The 25345-nt window shown below is 43.0% G+C and overlaps 2 protein-coding genes and 6 pseudogenes across 2 annotated transcripts, besides 13 other annotated features; all 8 read left to right on the top strand.

Annotated features, from left to right (window-relative positions):
- The first annotated feature begins 259 nt into the window (after positions 1 to 259).
- Positions 260 to 1652, top strand: Tb11.38.0006 (annotated as a pseudogene).
- A 71-nt stretch (positions 1653 to 1723) lies between these two features.
- Positions 1724 to 1745: a sequence feature (AT_rich).
- A 1242-nt stretch (positions 1746 to 2987) lies between these two features.
- Positions 2988 to 4517, top strand: Tb11.38.0005 (variant surface glycoprotein; the record flags this gene model as incomplete). The annotated part of the gene is made up of 1 exon (XM_824704.1): positions 2988 to 4517. The coding sequence occupies one exon, from the start codon at positions 2988 to 2990 to the stop codon at positions 4515 to 4517; it is 1530 nt and encodes a 509-aa protein (XP_829797.1).
- A 410-nt stretch (positions 4518 to 4927) lies between these two features.
- On the top strand, positions 4928 to 5327 carry Tb11.38.0009 (annotated as a pseudogene).
- Positions 5328 to 5418: 91 nt separating this feature from the next.
- Positions 5419 to 5453: a sequence feature (AT_rich).
- A 221-nt stretch (positions 5454 to 5674) lies between these two features.
- Positions 5675 to 5700: a sequence feature (AT_rich).
- A 942-nt stretch (positions 5701 to 6642) lies between these two features.
- Tb11.38.0008 lies at positions 6643 to 6839 on the top strand (annotated as a pseudogene).
- Positions 6840 to 7086: 247 nt separating this feature from the next.
- Positions 7087 to 7135: a microsatellite.
- A 1219-nt stretch (positions 7136 to 8354) lies between these two features.
- On the top strand, positions 8355 to 9835 carry Tb11.38.0004 (annotated as a pseudogene).
- Positions 9836 to 9845: 10 nt separating this feature from the next.
- Positions 9846 to 9874: a sequence feature (AT_rich).
- Positions 9875 to 10098: 224 nt separating this feature from the next.
- Positions 10099 to 10139: a microsatellite.
- Positions 10140 to 10185: 46 nt separating this feature from the next.
- Positions 10186 to 10214: a microsatellite.
- A 2060-nt stretch (positions 10215 to 12274) lies between these two features.
- Positions 12275 to 13816, top strand: Tb11.38.0003 (variant surface glycoprotein; the record flags this gene model as incomplete). Its single annotated transcript, XM_824703.1, has 1 exon — positions 12275 to 13816. The coding sequence occupies one exon, from the start codon at positions 12275 to 12277 to the stop codon at positions 13814 to 13816; it is 1542 nt and encodes a 513-aa protein (XP_829796.1).
- Positions 13817 to 13877: 61 nt separating this feature from the next.
- Positions 13878 to 13936: a sequence feature (AT_rich).
- Positions 13937 to 14104: 168 nt separating this feature from the next.
- Positions 14105 to 14139: a microsatellite.
- Positions 14140 to 15070: 931 nt separating this feature from the next.
- On the top strand, positions 15071 to 16600 carry Tb11.38.0002 (annotated as a pseudogene).
- A 198-nt stretch (positions 16601 to 16798) lies between these two features.
- Positions 16799 to 16820: a sequence feature (AT_rich).
- Positions 16821 to 18419: 1599 nt separating this feature from the next.
- Tb11.38.0001 lies at positions 18420 to 19448 on the top strand (annotated as a pseudogene).
- Positions 19448 to 19701: a repeat region.
- A 4-nt stretch (positions 19702 to 19705) lies between these two features.
- Positions 19706 to 24713: a repeat region.
- Positions 24465 to 24713: a repeat region.
- Positions 24714 to 25345: the final 632 nt, after the last annotated feature.

Genomic DNA, 25345 nt, shown 5'->3' with positions numbered 1-25345 from the left:
TCTGCCCTTTTTGTGCCCGAAGGACCTGTCCGACGGCAAAAGGAGAGGGAGTGTACAGTAGACTAGCCCAGCACAGCAAAAGATTCATACCGATGTCGAAAAGTATAATCTTTTGCGACAGCGATAAGGTAACACTAACAGTAGGCGTGTAACGCACATCCTGGAGACCAACTAAAATGTGTCCTTTCACTACGAAAAACTATGCAGATTACACCTACAGGATAAAATAGCAGACATACACTAAAATATAGCGAGAACAATGAGAGTGAAGAGAAACATCAATAAAGGTGAGGTGTCGCTATGGATATTGATAACACTAGTACAGGTAAACATAAGCGAAGCGAAAACAAACGGTGCCTGCTCAACTCCATGCGATTGCAAAGAACGACTGGAAAAAATAATAAAATACTACGACATACGCATAGCAAGCGCCCGACAGAATTCAGAAGATAATTTGAAACAACTGTTAAAACTTCAAATAGCAACGTTAAGCGGCGACAGGACTCTTGCTAAAGCAGCGGTGCCAGTAATAGGGGCAGCCGGAGACATCTTGGATCAATGCAAGGCAAAACTGGACGACGCCCAAAAAAAATTTGACACGGAAGCACGGATCGCCGCCAAGGTCGGAAAAACTTACTCCATAATGCAACATTTTGTGAAAGCGACTTCTCAACTGAAGCTGACAGCGGACGGCAGTGGCTACTTTAAAGAAAATGCAGCAAAGACCAAGACACTGGGCAAAGTAGATAAAAGCAATTGCGACGGCCCAACAGAAGAAGAGAGGGGAGCCGACATAACAGACACAACGGCCGGCGACGAACCGGACATAAAGGAGTTCAAGCTAAAGACGAAGACGCAAATAAAGTGTTCGTCAGTCACGTCGCCAAAGACCTGTCATAACGCAGCGATCAGAAACGGCGGCTGGATTGAAATTGACGTAACACATACGACAGCCACCGTAGCAGACACAACAGGCGCCTGGCATTCAAACACGCATACCAGGAGCGCGGATTTTGGCAACGAAATTGCGCTTCTTGATGATAATATAACAAACCTAAACGCTGCTCTCAGGAAGCTAAAAGAAGTGGACACGAGCACATCGTGTGAAGCAAAGATTACAGACTACAGTACCATAGCAGGAACAGGACTGTTCAAGCGGCTAGCAATAAAGACCCTATTGCAAAAACAGGGCAACGAAAAAAAGAAGACAAGCCCGGCCGAAACCTTAGAGAAGGCGCTCACCACAGCATACGGCGAAGGCGGCAAAAACTTCAACAAAGTAGTGTATGAGACCCCAGGAAATAAACAAACCGAAATCTCCGCCGACGGCAAAAAAAAGACAGAGCCGCTGACAAGCGTAGAAACTTTCACCGACCTTGCTGACGCTTTAGCAAGGGAGACACTCAAAAGACTGGCGATAGAAACAGACCCACAAGCGAGCGGCGAACCGTCTCTCAAAGGCGTCCAAGGATGCAGTGACAAAAAGGGTGATGCGTGCACAGGAGAGTGTGGATGGGAAAAAACACAAGAAACTTGTAAACCTAAGAAAAATAGTGGGAGAAAACAAAAAAACTGGAACCACAAATACCACAGGAAGCAATTCATTTGTCATTCACAAGGCCCCTCTTTTGCTTGCAGTTTTTATTAAATAATCAAATTTTAAGAATTGTTGGTAAAAGGTTTTTGTTCCATTTTGTGAAATTTACAAAATTTTGCTATTATGATAAAAATAAATAAATTTAATACGATTTGATACATTCTAAAACTTTTTGATAAAATGTGTAAATATAGAGAATTTGAAAATTTTTAATTTTTTGTATGACTGTGGTCTATGGATAAAACTTTGTAGGGTGATAACGTATGAAAAATTGGTGTCACTAGGAAATTTTTCAATTTGCTTTATTTTGTTTACTTTATGGGTACTTGGTACGGTTATAATTTATAGTAATAAAGGTGATGATAATAATAGGGGAGTTTTTGGAGTGTATATACGAATATTATAATGATTATGGCACCGAAAACTAAGTGGATGAGAAAAATATAAGAACTTAAAACAATGGGAATAGTGTAACATAAGTTAAATAATGAGGAAGATGGAACGTGAGTATTTACATAAATGAGCGTGACAATGGGAATCATTATACGAGAAGATAATTGATTGGCCAATATGGATAGACAGAATGCAGTAAACAGTCTAAATAATTTTTTTATGTCATTCGTACAAGTAGCGACAGAGATTGAAAAAAGGGGAAGAAAATACAGAGTAAAACTACAGAATACGTAGTAGCTCATCACGTAAAAAATGATATAGGAAGAGGAGATTTTACACCACATTTCCCACAAAAATGAATATGTGCTACTCTATCGATAATTGTTCCGAATGGGGTTTTAAATTTATGGCAAGTTCCTATCTTAATCGACAAGACTAAGTCTGTGGCGACAGATAGATTGAATGTGGTTTTTTTTAATGGTATGAGAATGGAACATTGTAGATGGGGAAAAGGTGACAAAGATGTTTTCTGACTGTGTCAGACACAAACCCAAGGACAGTAACAACTACTAAAATAAGAAGGAACGTAACCACCGACTATTTATCGTCATTTCGAAACGAGTGCATACAAGTAACAACACAAGACACCGTAGCAGGACCGCACACACACCTTAACACCGCGGCGGACGGCAACGACCAGACCATAGACGACAACACCACGCGAGCCACTAACTTCAGCTAAGCAGATACCAAAATGCCATTTGACATGGCAGACCAACAACTTCATACGGCTTTGGAACAGGATGCTCTAAATAGGGCTTGTAGCTAAAAACACGACCAATCATAATTGCTTTTCTTCTGTGTTTCGTAGATTGCACAAGAAAGTTCCGGTGAAAGCACCTGCAAGCGGCAGTAAACAACTTTTAACCAAGTATAGCGGCGAACAACTACGCCGAGGACAACTGTAAAGCAGGTAAAACAAAAAACGAAAGCCTAAATGACGCCCCAAGCGACGGCGCTGCTGGCCTTAGCACTAACGGCAGAGCAAGCAAGAGGCAACATACCGGCAGGAGCAAACGAGCAGGAATTTGGTGCATTGTGCGCTATTGTCGATCTTTCACGATCGGACATAACCATTAACCAATTTCCGGATCAGACAGCTGCCCTAGAAGGGGCCGTTCTAGCCCTTAACATGAGCTTAGCAGATGAGTCGTGGCAGAAGCGGTTCAGTAAGGACGGGGCGAAAAAAGAGTGGATAAAAGAGCTTCCGGCAGGCACAGCAGACCCTGGCCACTGGAAAAAAAGTTGGCCAAAGTGGGCCGCCGCCGCGGCCAGGTTAGCCGACCAAGGAACGGCAGCAGAGATAAAAAGCAGCGGCTTCGAAACCTTAAACCCAATAGAAAGGGCAGGGGCCAAAGCAAGTGTAGCACAAATAGCAGCAGAAGCACAATTCCTAACACAACAAATCGCCGAAAAAGAGAACGTAGGCAAAAAGCATACAGCGGCCACCGTTAAAGCGGCGCTAAACGAAGCTATATACGGCGTCAAACAAGAGGCACCACCAGACTTTGAGCCAACGAGAAACTATGACGGTCTGAACACACAAGCAAGGGAAGCGATCTGCGTCGGGCTAGGCAGCGAAGCTAAAACAACAACAATCGCAGGCGCTATTTACTGTATCTGCGGCCAAGACAACGCCCAAGCAGAAAAAGTGTGCGCAAGAAACCAGGCAGATACTCACAAGTGGACATCGATCACCAACGCCATGACCAAGGACGGATTCGAGGAAATAGTAAAGCACTGCGCCGGCCCAGCAAAAACGCACCTAACATCCAGCCTATTAATGGGTCTCATAACCAAGATCAAAAACCTAATAAGAAGAGTAGGCGCCAACGCCTACATGGGGGCTCTCAAAACAGGAAGCAGCTGCAACGGCGACAAAACACAAGGAATATGCATAAAGTACGCTGGCTATGACGGGACGCCCACCAAGGATTTTGCGGCGATCCCCTGGGCCCAGAAGTTGCTAGCTCTCCACGACGATCTGCGCCAGCAAGAAAAAGCAATCGCAGAAGCGACGGCACTCGAACAGCAACTTGCTGTGGCCAAAAATAAAGCCTATGCGGCAGCACTGCTACAGAAGACCGCACCTCCAACAGCCGGTCAGACAAGCAGCGACAATGTCAACCGCAAAGGCGACCAGGGGACTCAGCCGACTAACAAATGCAATCAAATAGTTACGGAAGAGACATGCAACAAAGAAAATGAATGCAGTTATGAAAAAGAAAGCGATGGTACAAAAAGGTGCAAATATAATGCAACGAAAGCCACAGCAAATGGTGTCCCTGTAACACAACCTCAAAAAGGACCGGCTAAAACAACAGAAAATAAATGTAAATGGAAACCGGAGAAAGATTTCAAATCTCCTGACTGTAAATGGGATGGAAAAGAGTGCAAAAATTCCTCTATTATAGCAAACAAACAATTCGCCATGATTGTTTCTGCATTTGTGGCCATGGTTTTCTAAAAGAATTTCCCCTATACGTAAAAAATTTGCTGTTTGATATATTTTAACACCTAAATTCAGCGGAGATTTTTTGTTTGTTTGTAAAAATTCTGATTCTGTAAATTTTTTGTTGATGGCTCAAAAATTCCCCTTTTATCTATTGAGTTTTTTAAAGGTTTTAATTTTCCTTTTTTTTTGGTATTTTTTGTAATTTGCCATGCCTTTAATGTAATGCAGCGGCTCTTTCTTGACGCGGACCCTAACGCTTATTTGCCTTCCGCACGTGAAGCGGTGCTTAATTTGTTTTTTAAAAAACTCTTGTACGTAGGCGAAGGCGCTGCACGCTGTTCTTTTTAAAGCTGGCACGCGGCAATTTCGTTGCGCAGAACGATTTCCTTTTAAAGGGAAAATTAAGGAAATAGGGAAATATTCGTCACCAGCAGATTATGACAATAAGCAATTAACCCTCAGTGGCACAATCTGTGGCTGGCGCCAGACGTCTAAAGCCGCTCAACTGTCAGAGGTGTGTTTTTAACGGTGTCAGAGACAAATGTGAGTTGAAAAAGGAGTTGACACAAGAACTAGAAAAGGCAAGCCAAGAATCGTGAGGGAAAGACTGGCAAACTAATTTCTCTAGCCACCAGGATCAGACATCTGGTGAAAAACAAGAATGAAGGACTGCCAGTTTGTGCCCCTTGTAAATGTGGTTGGATAACTTTCACAGACAAAGAAGGCAAACTTCCCAAACCTGAGTGACTCTCTTTCAGTATCCTTGTCAATAAGAAATTGGCTCTGAGTATGGCTGCTGCTTTTACTGCTTTGATGTGTTAATTCCCCTTTTTTTCTTGTTAAAAATTTAATGTATTTTAACACATTTATCAATCTCCTAGAAATAATTATTTTTTTAGGCTTCCTGCGCGTGTAAAATATTTTTATGAATAAAATTATCATTTTTTAGTTGTTGGTTTTTTTTGAACTTTTAAGGTTAGGATTTTAGGTTTTTTCCAATTTTCAATTTTAACAAATTTTTAAATCTAAGTTTATTTTTTCTTGTCGAATTTTTTTCCAGAAACCAAAGAAGGTAGAAGAAAACGAATAGTTAGAGAGGTTAGGGTTAGGTTTTTAATTTTCCTTTTTAATTTCAATTTTTTTATTACCCGATTTTCCTTTGCAAAAACAATTTAATAATTTTAATTTTATTTTTGACCGCTGCAGCGCTCCTTTTTTATTCAAACCATAACCCTTGTCCGCTACCAGCCGTGAATCGAACATTAAAATTTTAACTGTTAATTTTTTACATTTTTAAAAAAACTTGATTTTCGTGTTTTTCGTCTTTTTTTTCTAATTTTTTTGGCTTTTTGGGGAGGGGGTGACGGATTTAGAATTTTTTACCATCAACTTTTATTCCGCCCACTTTTTTCAAGCACCTGCAGCGGCTCCATTTGTTTTTCCCTATTTTTTGATATTTTTGGTTTTGGATTTTTTGTTTTTCGGGTTAATTTGGAATTTTTAAGATTAGGGTTTTTTAGGGTTATTAGGGTAAATTTTTTCTTTATCTTTTGACATTTTTGAGTATATTTTGTTTTTTGTTTGGTTTTTTCATCAATTTATTTTTTTTGTTTTACGCTGGATAACTAATTTTTCAAAATTTTTGAATAATCTGCCCGAACAGCAATTGGACTGGCAAAAGCGAAAAAGAAGAAAGCCAGGAAGGGTTATCCTGGTTAGGGTTGGGAATGTTTCTTTTTTAAGTGATGCAGCGGCTCTTTTTTGGTGCGGACTCTAACCTTTGTTTATCCTGAAGACATCTTTATTTTCATATTTTTTGCCTAAAACATCTCCTCGATTTGTTACGTTTTTGTTCATTTTTCTTTTGTAAATTTCAGCTCTGCATTTTGAGCTGCAATTTTTTTGTTTCAAACTTACTTTTTTCCGCCGTCTTTAATTAAATAATGACACACCGTTTTTTTTAGACGCAAGCCCAAGCCCTCGTCCGAGCAGCAGCTGATCAACCTTTTTTTTCTAGACTAAACTTGACAAAGGCAACAGCAGCTTAACCAACGCTCGAAAGTGGGCCAGCCGTCCACACAATATTCAGGAAACAAAGGAGGAGAAAATAAAGAAGGGGATAAAACATCACGGGTAAATTGCTCTAGTTACGACACTCCTGAGAAATTCAACGGTGTCCGGGCACTGCTCCTGCTGGCAAGAAAGCTTTTTGTTGAGTGGATTACCTACAACGAGTGACAGGGCCCAGTAACTCCAGCTTGCCGCTCCTCTAGTTTTCTCGTAACTAAAAAGTTTGCTCTGATTGCCGCTGCTTTGGTGGACTTTCTGTTTTAAGGATTTTAGTATTATAAGAATTTTCGTTCAGTTTTATGAAATTTATGAAATCCACTAAATTTCGGAAATTTTTCTGAAACCTCCAAAATTATTACATTTTAACACTTTTATAAAATCTTTGAGAATTTTTTAAAAAAGTAAAAAAATGGAATATGGGTTCAAATTAGTGTGATTTAAGACGAAAACTTCGTAAATTCTCATTTGATTAAGTTATTTTATTATATTTTCTTGTGAATATTATTTAGATTAATAATAAGAGCAGTAATGATAATAATAATAATATGATAATAATAATAGAAGAGTGTTGTGAGTGTGAGTATGCAAAAAATATAATAATGGCTCTGTTGGAAACTAAATTCATGGACAAAATATCAAGCACTAAAAGCAGTAAATCATTTAGAATGGAAGGAAGTAACTTAGTAATGATGAATGTGTGGGGATGGAGAAGAGAAATGTCTAAAAAACTAGAAATAGAGTATATGCAGCGTTTTTAGTAGAGCTAGTGTGGATATCATCATCATACGGAAGAATAAGGATGCAGAAAGCACGAGGACGCAAGGTCGATCCTCTGTGACAAAGTAGGCTTACCTCGTCACCTGTATAATACCAGCAGAAAAGAGTAAGAAATCGCGTCTATTAAAAAACGGAAGATCTCTGTGCTGTGGCGAATATCAGCGGAGATACTCCTCCAACTTTTTGTTTGTATATTTCATAGTCACTAAGACTTTTCAAGGAACAAGTAACTCATATAGAAGTTGCTGTTTATACGAGCAAACCAGTCGTATTAACAAAAGAAAAGTCAGCGAAAAAGCGATGCCTGGATCCATTTTACTTAGTCTTAAGCACAGGTTACAAGTAGCGGAGAAACAAAGTCTAATACAGAAACAGTAGACGAATCGCATCCGTGAAAATCCCAATCTTTACTTTGTTATAACTTTATCATGTGGTCAATGTTAGCCGCAATGTAGAAGCAATAACAAAACATAAACGTTGAATTTTTGTGTACAGAAATGTATAAATTATTTTCAAAATTTAACATAATGATCGTTAACATATGAACAGTAAATTTGTGCAATAGGTTCTGAGAGGAATTAGGAAAACATTAATAACAGACTGTTTAGAAATAGAAATCAAAAGTGAAATCTAAGCGACGCTCCCATACATGTGAAGATGAACTTGAAAAACGTTTTTTACCCGTCACGAGGTTGAAAGAACTGCAGTGACAGGACAGCGCCGCTAACATTTTGCAGTAAATGAGCAGACACCTATTCGATGTGCAGCTTAGACAACGGTGACCTGTCGACAGAGACCGGTGCCCAAGGCAACTATAACACAGACACAAAGCAAACAGCACAATCAACAAGCAAGCCATTGTAACTGAAAGACGCCAGCCGACACAAAGGCCCAAGACTATGTAAGGTGAACATAACTTATATCATCAATAGCGAACGAGTGCGTCTAGCCATTCTGTCTTTCCCCAAAGGAAAACATAGCAGTAGCCGCGCAGAGACTTAAATGAACACAAAGGCCGTCGTTTCCGCACCGGTGATCGTAACGCTATTGCCCTACAAAGGAAGCGGCGCGGCAAACGTCAACGTCCGCGAATACGAAGCGTTCTGCAATCTTTTTACCATTATATCGGCCCGTAACACGCTTGATCAACTGAAAATATCAGAAGAAGAGCCGAAAGAACACAAAGAAATAGTGTATTACAATGTTTCAACGTAGACGGAAAGCTATTACGCCGACAAGGACGGCACATTGCCAAAAGGACCCGACGGCAGCATACAACAAGCAGCTGCAGATTCTTGGAAAACCGAGAAGACTAAAATAGAGGCTCTGGGTCCAAAAGAAGACAAAACATACGAAAGGCTAAAAGATACACCGGCTAGAGCCGCCGCCAATGCGCAAATTCAGCACTACGCAACTGCGGCGAATATATTAAAAGACGAATGTAAAAAAGCTGTCAAAGACATCAATAGCGACGTTGAAGACGCCAAGAAGCTTCTGGCGACAGCACTCTACGGAGACAACAATACCGATCTCGACAGAAACAACTGCAAAGGCAACTGGCAAGAGAAGTGCACAAAAGCAGCAAAACAAGGGAAATCAATAGCAGAATCACGAGCGGTAGCAATTTGCTGCATCTGCTCCAACACAGCCAACAGCCATGGTCACTGCGGGGCCGGCATAAGCACCCAATGGGAAGACGCAAGCAAAAACGACGGTAGCAGATGCCTAAAAATCTGGGAGCAAGTAAAAACCGGCTGCGAGGGAGAGCCACACCAAAACAGCTAACAGTAGGATTAATTAGGCAGGCCCTTACAAGACTAACGGCGGTTTGTGGCATGGGGCAGCAGAAGGCACGAAAACGGCAACACTCGTCTTAGGCAAGGCCGAAGCTGCAACCTGAAAAGATGGCATACCTAACAGCAAATGCATTTCGCTAGCACCGTTCCTTAGGTCCGGTAAAAACGGTATAACATGGGAAGCGAACATCCTAGTAGCTGCTGAGAATATTGACAAACTGCACACAAAGAAGCAGCGTCTAGCAATATTAAAACAGGAGCTTTCGCTTCTTAGAACACAAGCCGCTGCCGCGTACACACTAGCAAAGCTCGCCATCGCCGCCCCCTCACTGCCTGTTACAGTTCAGAGAGTAAATTCAGCGGAACTAAACCACCAAGCAGAAAAATTCAAAAAACACACAACTAACAAAACTGCGTGCGAAAACTCTGGTAAATGCAAATGGGAAGGAAACACTGAAACAGAAGGGAAGTTAGTAGCAGATAAAAGTAAATTTACACAAAAAAACCACATGAACAGGAGATGAAGTCGAAACAACACAAATAAGCAATGGTAAGAAAAAGGATGACTGCAAATCTACGGATTGTAAGTGGGAAGGTGAAAGTTGTAAATATTTCATTTTTCTTGTAAATAAAAAATTTTCTTATGGTTGCTTCTCCTGCAGGTTTGGTAGCATGGCAGCACTTTAAGGTTTTTTGCTTAATTTTATAAAAATATATAAAATTATTGTTTTTGAGAGAGTATTCTATATTTGGTAAAATATGCTATATTTTGATACTTTTTGATAAGAATATGAAAATAAGTGAAAGTGTAAAATTTGAAGAATCTGAAAATTTTGTGTGATGTGCGTGGCTGTGGTCTATCAGTATAAAGCAGTGGAGTAAGAAGGTATGGAAAATTTTCCTCTATGGCTTACTATGTCTCCTTGCTAACTATAATTAATTTGCGACTGTAATAGTAATGATAATGATAATGATAATGATGATAATAATAGGAGAGTGTCGTGTGCGTGTATATACTATTATTATACTAAGAGCAGTAAAAATAATAATAATAATGATAATGATAGGAGAGTGTTGTGAGTGTGCATATACGAATATTATAATGAGAATAGTTGTAGTTATAAAATATTGGATAAAAAATGGAAGTAATTAAAATGATAGTGATGGTGTAATAATAGTAAGTGAGTAAATGAGAAGTGAATGAGTTAATAGGAAAGAGAGATAACGAAAAAAATATTGTTGGAGGAAACCCTAAAGGACAAAGAGATGGGGATGGAAAATGCGCTATTTTAAACATAAACATGACGAAGGAAATTATCTGTCACAAGGATATGATTGAAGGGAAAATCATGGAGAGGCAGGGTCCTTTTCCGAAGGCAAATGAAATTGCTACGCCATTTAGGAAAAACCGCTAAAGTATAAAGAAGAAGAAAAGAAATTTTGAAAAGAGACATTAGACTACACGAAGTCACAACACAAAATTACATGAAGCAGAAACCAGTAATGGTTTGTACTTTACTGAAAATGGATAGATGCCATTGAAACAAAAGCAGTAGCATATGTAGTTTTAAATATAATACCGTACGCTAATATCCAGCTGGAAAGAGAAAAATTAGAGAAAGGAAAAGTGAGCAATTGGATAAGTACAAGGTAATTCTGATGTATTTTTATCATTAATTATAGTGATAGCCGCTAAACTTTGCGGGAAAGATTTATTAATATCAGGGGGAGGATTTCAAAAATGAGACTACCAATGGATTACTGTGGGCACCAAAAGAGAAAGAAAACTCGGAAGCTGCTTAAAATGGCACATATACAAAGCTACAAAAAATCTATGAATTGTGGAGAATCAATGGTGATATTGATACAATTCGGTATTGTTATGTATGTGAGGAATTAACAGTGGTCAAGGAACGTATAATTCATATGAGAGTACGATCTGACTCAGAGTTAACCTGGACACATAATCATAAGAAAAGAAGAAAACTGATAACCTGAGTCGGCATTGCAAAATTTGTCCTGTCCACCACCAAATCCAGAGAGGCCTGCCACAAGTGTAATAATAAAAACAGCCAAGGAAAACCAGAAATAAAGTTGTTATTTCACCAAAAGGAAGTGCAGAAACAGCAACCATTAGCGGCCTCTCCCGCTAGTTGGAAAATTTACTATATAAAATTGAGTTCCTCTTTGTTTAGAATGATGTCAAAGGGAGCTGTGTAAGTAGAGTTTAAATGGAAAATGTAGTATGTTAGAACATGCAAGAAAAAAAAGAGAAAGCAGCAGAAAGCAATTCTCAAGCAAATAAAAACCAAATATCACTCTATTGGCACGAGTATTTCATCTTCTTTTTATGTTTATGCTTCGTTAGCAAACGTTACCACCGCAGCGACGAGGAGAAATTTGAGAGAAGGAAGAAAGAACAGGTTATATTTAGAAAAGGTCAACCAGTGGCATTTAGATTAGTCACTTATATCACATCGAGCACTGGAAAAAACAGGAAAGAAAACGTCTGACAGCATATAGCAAGGACGGTCGCGACTAGCCTTCCTTACCAGCACCAACGTAACACGCGCACACAGTGTTTACAAAAAATGGTAAAGAGCAGCAGCGGATGTTCAGGCAGACCTTGCACGTAAAAACATAATATTGGCGGACTGTTGAGTGAACAAGAGACTAGGATTGGCAGGACTCCAAACCAATGAGGATAGGACCAGCAAAAACGGAAACAATATAAAATTACAGCCAAAGACAAAGTATGTATGTAGTATTTTTTGTAAATAATGGGAATATACAATGGGCAATTACAGCTTAAAGCCACAATTGTGCAAAATATACACGTGCAACCTCCATGTAGAGGATAAAAATGAAATATGAAGAGCCAGTTGGCAGGCCAACTGCATGTCTGTGCAAAAGGTACAAATGACTGAGGGGCTGTGACGATCATGCTGGAGAAAAGAAAAGAACGCAATGAAGAGAGTTAAGATTGGTAACGCATGTAATTTGTTCATTTTCTGTGTTTTATATGCGATCAACCGATCAGTTCTGATTCTATATTGCTGAAACAGGAGGAAGATTTTGACTCGATTCAACCTACAATCTCGAGAAAGTTCAAAGATAGCCAGAGAGATGCACCAGAAATTTAAAACAGCCGCAGTTGTGTTAGTTGTGGCAGTCGCAACGTGTAACAGAGCTGTCGAAGCAGGCGATGTAGCAAGCGGCGACAACCGGCACACGTTTGAGGCCCTTTGCGCGATCTTCCGGGCAGCCGAGGCGACAGTAGAGGTGCCGGCAACATCTGTTGACCCACAAAAATTGTACCAATACATTCAGAAGTTAAACATGAGCGTTGCAACCAAAACTTGGCAGGACATGTTTGTTTCCAAACCGGACCCGCTAGAATTGCACACAGACCCAACAAAGGCATCCGTCAAAGGACGGGGTTTCGAAGGCAGCTGGCAAGACTGGATGGCCGCAATAACAGCTGTGAAAGACAAACAGCCCGACGAAGAGTTAAGAAACAGCGGCTTCCTTAAGCTAAACGACGACGACAAGTCGGAAGTGAGGGCCGTAATGGCAGACGTAACACGACAAGCGGAAGCCCTAATAAGCCACTTCCGCGCCCAAACCAAACCAGAAAGCGAACCGACAGCAACCAGCATCGAGGCAACACTGAAGGAAGCGGCATACGGCGACAGCTCGACAACAGCAACGTCAGTAACACTCGCTCAAATGTTCGGGACGACACCAGCAGGAAGCGCCGCGCGGGAAGCCACATGCAAGGCAGGTAACGGCGGCGCCAACCCAAAATCCATATCGGCGGTCATAACATGCATCTGCTACGACAATAACGCCGGGCTAGCGGACCCCTGCATAGTAACCAAGACGGCCGGGACACCATGGAACGCAGGTGCATCTCAGCAACCGGAGCCAACACAAGCTAAGGACATAATACAGCTTTGCGGCAAACAAGATACTTTCATAGCAACGGCCGCAAGTGTTGAAAAATTAATTCACGGGGTTACTAACGGCATAACAACGGTCAGCACAGCAGGATATATCGGGACATTCAAAAACACCAACTGCAACGGCGCAGCGACCAACGGAGTTTGCGTCGAAATACCAAATTACGCAGCAGGACAAGCGGCAGCACTCAAACAGATGAACTGGTACATTAAGCTAACACAAACACTAGAACAATTAAAAACAACAGAGGCTCGACAACAACAGGCACAGCACGTAGCAATACAACTAGAAGCACTAAAACACCAAGCCAAGTACCTCGCCACCAGACCAAAAATGCCGTTGGCGGCGTCGAAACCACACGCAAGCGGAGCAGCATCAAAAGAAACCAAAGAAGACGCCACGGATTGCCACAAGCATGACAATAAAAATGCCACTTGCCCAAAAGACAGATGCACGTACGATGAAAAAGAAAAGAAGTGCAATCCAATCAAAACGGTAGAGGGATCAGAAACACCAGCAACAGGAGATGGAACTGCAGGAGGAGCGGCAGCAACAGAGAAATGCAAAGGGAAACTAGAACCCGAATGCACTAAGGCTCCTGAATGCAAATGGGAGAATAATGCTTGCAAAGATTCCTCCATTCTAGTCAACAAAAAATTCGCCCTCAGCGTGGTTTCTGCTGCATTTGTGGCCTTGCTTTTTTAAAACAAAAATTTCCCCCTCTTTTTCTTAAAGAAATTTTGCTCAATATAATAAAATTTCCCGGAAATATTTTTTTTTGTAGAATATATAATATTTTCTAAAAAAAAATAATATATTATATTACTTTTCATAAACCTTTAAAAAATGTGAAACATTTTTTAAAAATATCTGAAATTTTCATATGAAAGTGACATCTTGGAACAAAAGTGTACCGAAATATGGTAATGTGGTTTGAAAATGAGTGCTACTCTAATTTAATTTGTTTGCCTATTTTATGGATATTAACTAGTGTAATAATAGTGATAATGATAATAATGATAGTGATAGGAGAGTGTTGTGAGTGTGTATATACGAATATTATAATAAATATGGGAAACTAAATTGAGTAACGGTGTAGAAGAAAATAAAACAGTATAAATGGTTGAATGAGCGAAGAGAGTACTTGAGGCAATATAAGAACCTGAATAATTCTATTAACGGAAGGGCGGAAATGGAGATTAGATATATGAACAATTCCAAACACGAACATGACAATTGTAAATACTATAAAAAGGAGGTTGAGAAAGGGGACAATCAGTAAGTGACTAAAAACAGTGTACAATCATAATGAAGTTTCTTCTTTATCAACACAACTACTGACATAAAAGCAAAAAATAGGTACAAAAAACACCGTATAAACTGATAAATAATGAGCAGCACAACATACAACAAAATGATACAGGAAGAGAAAGAAGTGATGCGCTAAATGTTATGCGGAATGAATAAGATGCTGCAGCGGCAATAGTGTGCGCAGTAGTTTTCAATCTCATAGTCTATTAAAATGTTAAACTTCAAGGTAAGGGAGTTGTACGAGCATAGAGAGAATTTGATCTTTTTATTTTAGCGGTACAGTAGAGGGGATATAAAGGGAATTTTTAGATTAGAGGGAAAGGTGGGTAGAGTAGTGCAATCGTTAAATGATTAGAATTTCAAAGGAAAACGCATACTTAGCGAGCAAAAGTAGCACTTTCCGGTCTTTGAGGGGCGGCGCTAAATATAGAACAGGTGGAAGACCCGATGACTCTTTGCAGACAGTATGCTAGACTATAGTTTCGCGATAACGTGGCTATGCGGTAATTGTCCCTTGAAAAGTAGTCTAAATTGTAGTTTGTTTCATGCTTGTGGTACCTTACTGCCTGTTCACATTCATTCATTACCCACATTTAATTGTCACCTAAATAAAGTTTCTTCATCGAAGATACGATTGCAAAACAAGGGATGAAAGCGACGGTGGCCCAAGCAGCAGCGGCACTGGCGCTTTTAGTTTTTATGTACAGCAACCATGCCGACACAGCCCAGCCTGCTCTTATAGACAAAATGTGGAAACCTTTATGTAGGATCGCCGGCGAACTAAGGAAAATCCCAACAATAGCACATGGAAAAATAAAAAAATTACAGGAAAGCGCCAAGGCAGGACGGGAGCTGGCACTAAAACTGGAAATACTAGCAGAACAAACAGCACCAGAAAGCAAAAACACGGCGTTCGTGGCTCTTGCCGCAGGACTGACAGCACAAGCAGATGCAAAGGCGTCAGCAGTAGAAACTTTCACGACAGTGGCGATGAGGGCAACGGCCACAGCAATGGAAGCAGTGGGCGGGATTGAAGACGCGATCCAACTACTAAAAACGAGCGCAACCGTGGGAGAGTATTGCCTCGGTGCGGACGAAACGGCAAGTAGCAGCGGCTCGGCTACAACAAAAGCAAACGGCTGCGAGGGTGGCGAACCGCAGCTTGACGGCACTGAACCGAGCATAACAGATACGGTCCTGTCAGCCACAGGGTACGCACAAATTGACACAGTGACAGCAACCAACGGAGTCGCAGACTCCGACAAATGCGGTATGTGGAAAAAGCAGGCGCTCAGCGGCGGCGCGGGACATTCAACGGCAGCCACGCCGCTCCTCGAATTTGGCCTACTAAAGGTCACGGCAAACGAGCAAGTAACCCGGAACAGCCTGCAGCAGATAAACAGAGCCAATCGCCAAGCAGCAACAACGCTTCTAGAAAAGGTACATTTTGACCGCCTAGCAGTGCAGGCAAAGGAAACGACAAGCGCATCAACCGATGTCGACACCCTCCTAAAAGCAGCTGCACTCGACGCGGCAGCTCTAGCGGAGGTAAAACGCGCACTTAAAGACACAAACCCAGATATAACAGTAGCAGGCTTGGAAACGGCGGCCCCCAAAAAACTAACAGAGTTATTTAAAGCTGATGGAAGCAACGCCCCAGAAATATGGAAAGTAGCAAAAAAAACACCAGTAGCCGATATAACCGCAACTGGAGCCAAAGCCAAAGAGATCGATGCGGTGACAGGAATAGAAACACTGCAAGCAACTATGAGTTACTACATGCGAGCAAAAGCGGCCGAATTGAAAAAACTGGAAGCTGAACTTAAAAAGCTAAAAGAGGATAAGGAAAACAAGAAAGCAGAAATAAGTGAAGAGAAAGAGTGCAACAAAGCAGAAGACGATAAAAATGAATGTAGAAAGAAAACAGGATGTACTTACGACGAAAAAAGAGATAAACCAAAATGTAACTTGACAAAAAGTGAAAAATAAAGAAAATAAAGGCAAGAAACAGGAAAAGATGAGAAAACTGACCCTAAGTGCACATAAAAATTGGAACCAGACTGCACCAAAGCTCATAAATGTAAATTTGGGGGAAAACAATACAAAGATTACAGTATTCTTGCAAATAAGAAAATTTCTGCAAATGCTGCATCTTACATGAGTTTCTTAGCATATTGAGGTTTTTTGCTCAATTTTATAAAAATTTACGTAATTTTGCTGCTTTGATAGAATTTAATATAATTAACAAATTTTCCAAGATTTGATATGTTTTAACGCTTTTTAGTAAAACCACTGAAAAACTCAAATTTAAAATTAGATATCATTGTGGCCTGTGTCTGTAAAGTAGTAGCGCTATATTGTATGAAGGATGAGTGCTATTTTAAATTTTTAATTTAATCAACATTATTTAGGGTTATAATAAGTAGTGAAAAACGTAAAGATAATGATATGAATGTGTTGTGAGTGTGTTTATACTAATATTACAAAGGTGGTGGTGAAGATCAAATGGAAAAAAGTACAAAAACTTAAAACAATGACAAGAGCGCAATCAGAGTAAGTGAGTAAGTGAACGGAAAAGTGAAAAATATGGATGGATAGGGTCCAGGATAATTATTTTTAAAGGAAATGAAATGAAGGAGATGTAATATGCATACTCTCAAACTTTAACATGATGATGGGTATTATGATACACAACGTAACCCCGAGGGGACAATGATGATTGGAAAAACGCAATGTATAGACCAACATAAAGCGCTACATGTTACACAAACAAGCACTAGGGGTACAAAAGATATAAAACCACTATTACTAATATGTTCTCAATAACTCTTTGAAAAATACATTATTTTTACTGAAATCGTCGTCATGGATGCAAACCGATCTAATGTAGAGAATTTAGCTTATAAATTGTGCACAATTCTTGTAAAAGTGCAGCTATGAACAGAATTTGGAACTTGAGAGAAGTGAACAAACAAGCAGCTAATGATTGTACCTAAACATACGTGTAAAGCTCAAAAAAATATCACAACATTTAAAGATGTTGAAAACTATCCGGAAAACCATAGAAACGGCAAATGAAAAGAGACGAAAATAAAATTATTGCATTGAAAGGCAGTGTAGAAACATTTAACCTTATTAACACCCTATAAAGTAGAGTTGGTAAAAATATTCGATAGAACTAAGAATTTCATTGTTTTTCTATGGCCAAGCCATTAGAGGTGTGTAGGCACAACTTGAATAGCTTATTTAGTAGATTAGAAATGAGGTGACGTAAAACAATACAAGCAAATCTAACACAGAGGGAATAAATCACCATAGTTGAGCCATTTCTCATGAGACTTTTATCCTGTTGCAGCTTTCTCTATCGTTTATCTTCGAAAAAGCACCAAGTATCAGATAATTATTTAAAGTAAAACAAATGAAACAAAAGTGACAATCTAAGTTACAAATGTAAGAAGTTTCTAGGAAGATAGAGTCAAATACCCTTCCTCAATGCTCATAATTGTCCATACACAAAGCACAGCATAAAGCACATAAAGTATAAAGGGGGATTGGCGGCACAACTGGGGGCCGAAATTGCAAATTAACATATGATGCGGCGGATGGAAGTACCATGTGCACTCAAAAGAAAACACCACATCACAAAAATGAATGGGCGCAACAGCGACGATGGTTGTGACTGTATTTCTTAATCTATTATTTGATTCTCATGTTATGTATTGATTTCAAGTGGGGGAAAGTAATAGTGAGCATATAAAGCTTTTATTTTAGTGGAAAAATAGGGTGTCGAAAGAGGATATTTCGTAGATGAGGGGTATAGGTGGCTAGAAATAATGTGAATGGATATAAATCGTATTCATCAATCCAAAAGCAACGGGCGATAATCAACAGCAGCTTGCAAGAAAAGCAGTGGACTTTCTTGTAGCCACTAAGGGCACTCGATTCTTACTTTGTTTCTGAACATCCAGAGTTAAGAAGTCACGACTGAAAGGTAGGGATGATCAGATACGGGTATGCAATGTCGGGATGCGCTATATTCGCCATATCAAAAGCATTGGCCCTTCTACTATTGGCAGCTCAACTTGGCGCCGCAGCGACCACAAAGAACGGCAAAGAATTCTCTGTATTTTGCGAAATTTACAAGCTGTGCACATCGGAACCAAACACAACAGACTTAACGCGGAGCGACACACCTGAACCGCCAGACGACATAGAGGATTTGTACATTGTAACGCTGCCAACAGTTAATTTCACAGCAAAAATTTTTTCGACGTTCAACAAGCAAGCGTGGGAGCAAAAAAAGAAAAGTTTGCTGGAGGCACATACACCAGAAGCAAAAACAAAATATTTACGTATCGGAGACGAAGAAACCCGGCAGCGTGTACAATGTGCGATGGACAAAATTCGAACAGCAGCAGCCGAAACCAGAAAACGGCTCAACGATGCACAACAAGCAATAACAGCTTTGGCTGGCGGTGTAAGAAGCCACCTGAAGCAAGCGCTAACGGGTGATACAAACAAGGAGACTACGGACGACAGCATATATGGCAACCACGCGAACAGGTGCAAAAAGGACAGTCCGGCCGAGCAGGGAGCCAGCCTAGCATCGGATTTGGCTTGCCTGTGTTCCTCAGCGGGTGCGACCAACCTGTGTGTGGCAGGCGGCAACGAACAAAGCTACAAAAACAGCGGTGGAGACACAGCACAGAGCGCTAAGAGAGCACTACAAACGATAGTAACAAAGTGTCCACCCTCAGCAACCCAGCGGCATGTGACACCATCAACCATCGACGCGGCGCTTGCCCAATTCGCAAGTTTGTTTGGCACAGCACCATCCACCGGCGCAAACACAGAGAACGTGATAGGAGGCGGAGAAACCAACAACGACTTCGACGGACAAGACGAAGCATCCGCTTGCATAGACTACAATGGCGTCGTACGGAACAAGGATATTACAAAACTCCCCTGGGTGGGACAGTTTCTTGCTGCCCAAAAAATGCTCGTCGAAGCAGAAAAACAGAGGCATTTTTTTTTTGGAATTTTCTTCGTGCCTTCGTGGGAGTTTCCCCCCACTGGCGCGGCCATCAGCCATCACCGTAGAGCACTGATATGCTATCGGTCTGGCGACTGTGGCAGAGTCTCCCTTTTTTATTCACCCTAACACACTCTCTATAATTTTTTATTGTAGCTCCGAAGTTGAACGGAATACAGCAGATGGGGCGAGAAACCCCCCACCCCGGACTCTCTCAAAGATGTCAATTACCAATCCTTTTGTTTTGATTTTTGTTATTCGTTTATTATTCTCTCCCCCTCTTTCTGTTTCTGTTGCTTGTTGACTGCATACCTCCTCTGTCTCTAAGGGTGTCTGGACTATTCCTGCGTCCGGTGCTTTTCCTGCTAGCTCCACACTCGGCAATAAGGGGGGAAGTTGCAGAAGGGAGAGTGGGTTGTATGACTGTTACCTTAGGTGAGGACTTCACCTGTGGCCGGCTCCGTTCAACCGCAATGAGAAACTGCGCCAGCCTTTTAGAGAAACATACATCCTGCACACACTCACCTTCTACCGCAAACCTGACACGTAACTCCTTCAAACCGGGACAGCTCATCAAGTGCAGCGACGTTTCTTCGCATTCGCCGCGTTGGCTGGTAACAGCGCGCTCTACCTTCATACCGTGCATCTTCTTTTGATGTAGGGTGAGGCCAGTTTTGCTAGCACACTGCCTTCCGCATGTCGGGCACACCAAGATGGATGTACATGTATGTGTTTGTATGCGGGGAATCAGTGGCACACAATTTTGTGCTTTTGCTGCATTTAAGCTCGACTCCCTCACCTTTGTGGAAAGCCTTACAGTGTCGGATGAGGGAGTCCCTGCAACTGAGCACTTTTTGGCACACACCACACTGCACCTCGCCCTTCCCCGGGACGTCAACGTTTCCCTCACGGGCACGCTTACGAGGGAGTTGCACCACCACCACGGTACCGTCCTCCGTCACTATGCTCTTATGTTTGAATTTTTTGTGTAGTGACAGGGAAGAACGTGTACCGAAGCTCGGCTCGCACAGGTCACATTGAAACGGCAGCTTCCGTGTATCCTGAGAGGCTGGCGCTGCTGGAGCTCTACCATCTCCTTGCACTGAGTCCTCGTTCTCTCGCCCCCTTTTCACGCGGCAAACTACCGCTGCCTATGCCATGTATTGTTCTAAGGTGGTGTAATAGTCGGCCTGGCACTGCGAATTTGGAGGTACAGAGGGTACAATGAAGCACCTGCGGTCTCATCTGGACTCGTGTGCTCGAATGGTAGAGGAACGATCGCCACCACTGGAGGGGACTCCGGGGGGATGTCCACTGCAGGTGTTGCATCGCCGTATTTGATCCTCCTGAGGGCATCAGCTCGCACAAAGCCATGTTTACCATGTGCGTTACAGCACTCGAGCGGCATTGGTATGTGGCATCACATTCCGTACATTTGGTCGGTTCGGAGGTTCTCTGAAGAGTGCGTGTCGCAATAGGTAGGGCTGTTTGTATTGTTGGCCCTATCTCTGCATGTTGCGGGTTGCACCATCGGCACTGTGGAGGCACACTCGGGTTGATCTTTCGCAACATCCAGCCATAGTGTCTTGAGGACCCAACCCGAAAGCGTGCCAGTGCCGTTTCTTCCTCCCTCGTCAGTTCTTCTTTCTTAGGTTTTGTTGGAAAGTGGTTGCCCGTGATACCAAACCTATGAGTGTTCTCATAGACTTCTTCCGACCTAAGCACTCGCTTCGCATAAGCAATGATGTTGGGGATCCATGTGTCTCGCAACTGTGGTAAATCTGCGGCCTTTTTGGCCATTTCGTCACAAACCTCATTCCGTTTCACGCCACAATGGCCAAACACAAATTGCAGTCGGATACGTATCTTCCTTCTCTGAACTTGAAACAGAAGCCTCCATAGTCGTCTTAGAATTGGGTCCGTTACGGCTAGGGGGCCTGTCTGCAGTGCTGTTAACATTGACAGCGAGTCAGAGAAGATGGACAACCTGCTCGTTGTGCTTCTGTATGCCGGAAGCCATTTCAGCAGCCGTTGCAGTCCTATCTCTAATGCTAAGCATTCCGCTCTGTAACTGCATGAGAGTTCCCCTGCTCCAGTTTTGGGTGCGCAAATCAGCGTGTTGTTTCTATAGAGCAGGGCAGTTGCTCCGGACTTCTCACCGAGGGACACGCATCCATCAGTCCACAATTCGTAGTGCTCTCGCCGCGGTGGCTCCTTCCCCCTCCGTGCAAAATGCCGTTCAATCCACTTTTCGGAAGCCTCCCTTTTGACATCGTCAGGGTCATCAGCGCACACAGGCTTTATCTGCGTGTGAAATAGCGGTCGGCAGCTGTGGCGGAGCGTCGATGTCTCTAGTGGTTGCTCGCGTGGCTCAATGCGGAGTTGGGGATAGGACCGCATGATGCGGGAATGTAAGACTCTGACTGGGTGTTTGCTGTGGTATACTTATTCAGCACTGCGCCGCAAACATCCGCCTCGTGACTCACACATCAGCATGAATTTCATGCTGCGCACAAGAGTGGTCGTCTTGAGTGGCAGGAGGTTTGCTTCCAGCAGAGAGTCCTCTTTGCGCGTCCCATGTGGTATGCCGGCTATGATGCGACTGGCTTTGTGTTGTGCTGATGCAAGGAGGTCGCGACTTCGTTCCGAAGCGTCCCAGTACCATACCTCAATGCCATACATGGTGTGTGCCTGTACGAGTGCTAGATAAAAAGCTCTCAGTACTTGTCGTCTTGGCCCCCATGTAGAAGCTGAGATGGCTGCTATCTGCAGTAGTCTGAAATCCATCTTGCGTCTCGTTTTGGCCGCATGTGTTGCCATCCCTTGCAGACACTGGAATGTTACTCCTAGAAGCTTCGGTGTCCTGTCAGCTCCTATTCTTTCGCCGTCCAGTTGTAATGTAAGGGGGTGACGCTCTATACACCCGAAGAGTGTGCACTTTGTTTTCGCTACGTTGACAGACATGAAGTACTCTTTTGACCACTGTAACACCACGTTTAGACCGCATTGTAGTGTGTGGTTGATGACATCCCTCTCTGTGTGCCTCGCAAGTAGCGTCAGGTCGTCTGCAAAGAATCCGTGCTGCAGTAACGGCACTTCTGCAAGGCGTTGGCTCAACGAGTTCATGACAATAATGAACATGATTGGGCCAAGGACAGTTCCTTGTGGCACTCCTCGCTCAAATGTTCTGCTTCTGGAAAGCTTCTCCTTGAATCTCACTCTGCCAGTTCGGTTACTCAGAAATGATACGCACCACTTCACAATGTGGGGTGATACCTTCATTCTGTGCATTTCCCTCGCAATTTTGTCGTGGTCTACTGTATCGAATGCCTTCTCGTAGTCGACAAATACAGCACCCGTACGAGATTGGTGCGTGGGACGGCGGAGGGCAGCGCGGACGTGCAGGAGTTGTTCGAGCGTTGAGCATCCGGGGCGAAAGCCTGATTGCTGCGGCGTCAGCTGGGACTCAACAGTGTCTCTAAGTCTCGCGGCAATTATGCGCTCCATGACTTTGTAGAGACAGCTCGTGAGCGTCACTGGCCTGTAAGAATCGAGGTCCTCCGCCTTTTTTCCGGCCTTCAGGATGGGGATGATAACACCAGTCTTCCATGCAGGCGGCACGACTCCCGTTCGTAGGCTCTCATTGAATAGCCTCAGAACAACATTCAACGCTGTTCTACCGAGATGTTGTAGTGCCTCGTTGTATAAGCAATTAGGTCCGGCTGTGGATCCACTCGGAAGTTGTTTGATCGATTTCCGTAGTTCAGCCATCGTGATGGGACTGAACTCACTCGCTATCGTCTTTATTGGTGCCGGTGGGTGTGAGTCGGGGTGCCTTCTTGCGCGGGACGAGTACAGTTTAATGAACCTCTCAGCTTGACAGTAGTCCGTGATGGCCGCGTTATCAACAAGTACAGCCGGTGTGGTTAGTGGTCGTGGCGGATATACCTTCTTGACAATGTGCCAACTGCAGCGGTCTGACACCGCAAGTCTGGAGCATAGCGTGCTCCATCTCTTCTTTGTGGTACGGTCCAGGATCTGCTTACGCGTGGCTACCAACTTTTCCCTTCGGTGGGAGGGTCCGCATCCAGCGATCTCTTCATCGAGTTTCGCGAGCTCAGGTGTCCAATGTGATGCCGTTGCTCTGCAGCCACGGGGGACGGAGACCTTCGTCGCAATGCGGATGGCGAAGCTCAATTTCTGTTCCAGGGTGTTGACGTTCTTCTCTCTATTAATTTTCCTGCAGAGCTCGTCAACCTTGAGACGGATATTCCTCCAGTCAGCTTTTAGCCATGCGTACATGGGCTTTCGAAGCCGCGGGCAACTCAGTGCATCTGTGTCGTCTCCAACGATAACGTCGAAAAATATGTGATGGTGATCGCTATCGGGAGAATACAGCGATGTCCACGTGTGCACTGTGCAATTCCTTGACAGTGTCACATCAGGGGTGGACTCCCCGTGGTGGCGCGCGTACCTGGTGCACTCACCAGTGTTGCAGACCAGAAACTAATTGTCAATGCACCACTGTGTGAGGGTTTCACCCCTTGTATTTGGTGGGCTCGCGCGATCCCATGCCAACGCGTGTGCGTTAGCGTCTGCACCGATGAGCTGGGCACCGTCAGTTGTCAGAAGCGTATCTAGGTCAGTTGCCGTGAAGGTGTGTTTTGGTGGGATGTATGCCGACGTGACAGTCAGCGCCGTTCCACGTGCAAGGTGAATTGTTGCATGCACTTGTTCAATGCGACCAACAACGGCCATACCGGTCTCGACTGGTAGGTCCCCCCTCACTAGTATTGATACACCACCTCCTTTGAAGTTACGAGCTATTCCGTGATGTTGGTAGCCAGCAACGCTAAAGCAAGCCGCCTCTCCAGGCGTCATCCTTGTCTCGCTCAACAGACAAAAGGCGATCCGCTCATCAACAAGGGTTTTGTGGAGTGCTAATCTCTTTCCTTGAGATACCCCGGCGCAGTTCCACTGCATCCCGCGCAACGACGGTCCGGGATTCTCTTCCACATCACCGGACAGCAGCATCTTAGTGCGGATGATACTGTTGATGGCACGCTGGCACGTCCCCAGGGACAGACAAATGAAGAACGGTGTCCCAGCAAGACGCTGCTGATCCCTGTGCTGTATGATGCCGTAGCCGGAGCACAGCAGTGTTCCTCATGAAAGGAACTCTGCTGGCTCTTGGCTTTCCCCGATGATACGGGGTACTGGACCCTGGCACCACGTTGAGGTGGCCGGCATCGCGAGGGATAAAGCCAAAACTAGACCACGGCGAAACACATCGAAGCGGCGCAGGCAATGCATATAGCACGGCGGGTACGGTGAATACTTAGGAGTAGGCAGCCGACCAAACCCCCGACTGGCAGAAGCAATGAGGGAGGAATAATTCACGCAGATGGAACCGCAGCCTATTTCTATAAAGTATAGAAAATTAATGGCGATACCAAAAAATCCGTGTTGATATACGGGCCGACGATAAAACAGTTTAAAACAAGCGTATCTTATATAAGGCTAGCCGCAAGACCAAGATTAGCAGTACGCGTCAGCACATAAATTTCCAATTTCGAACGTCTGAGGAACTCAGTATCACCATCCAAAAAAAAAGAGGGAAAGAGGGGCCACGTGTGCGAGAAGCAACAGTGTTATCTTGTTCTTCGAAGTTCAGGAAAAACATAGGAGGAATAAGTTGATAGAAGAGAGTGAAAATCATAAATTCTAATTTTTTTACATTTACAGACCTATCTAAACTTTTTTAAAAGCAAACAGGTAGGAAATTGGGAATGTGAAGGAAAGATGCAATAGTTATAGATATAGAGTGACGTATATTAGAATTAAGAGTTAAAATATACCTAAAACCAATATTTAAGACGTTTGTGAGTGTA

The sequence above is a fragment of the Trypanosoma brucei genome (genome assembly GCF_000002445.2).
Source record: "Trypanosoma brucei brucei TREU927 chromosome 11 chr11_scaffold01 genomic scaffold, whole genome shotgun sequence".
Taxonomy (NCBI): domain Eukaryota; phylum Euglenozoa; class Kinetoplastea; order Trypanosomatida; family Trypanosomatidae; genus Trypanosoma; species Trypanosoma brucei.
Note: the sequence above shows the minus strand (reverse complement) of the source record. Positions and strands in the feature narration are given on the sequence as shown.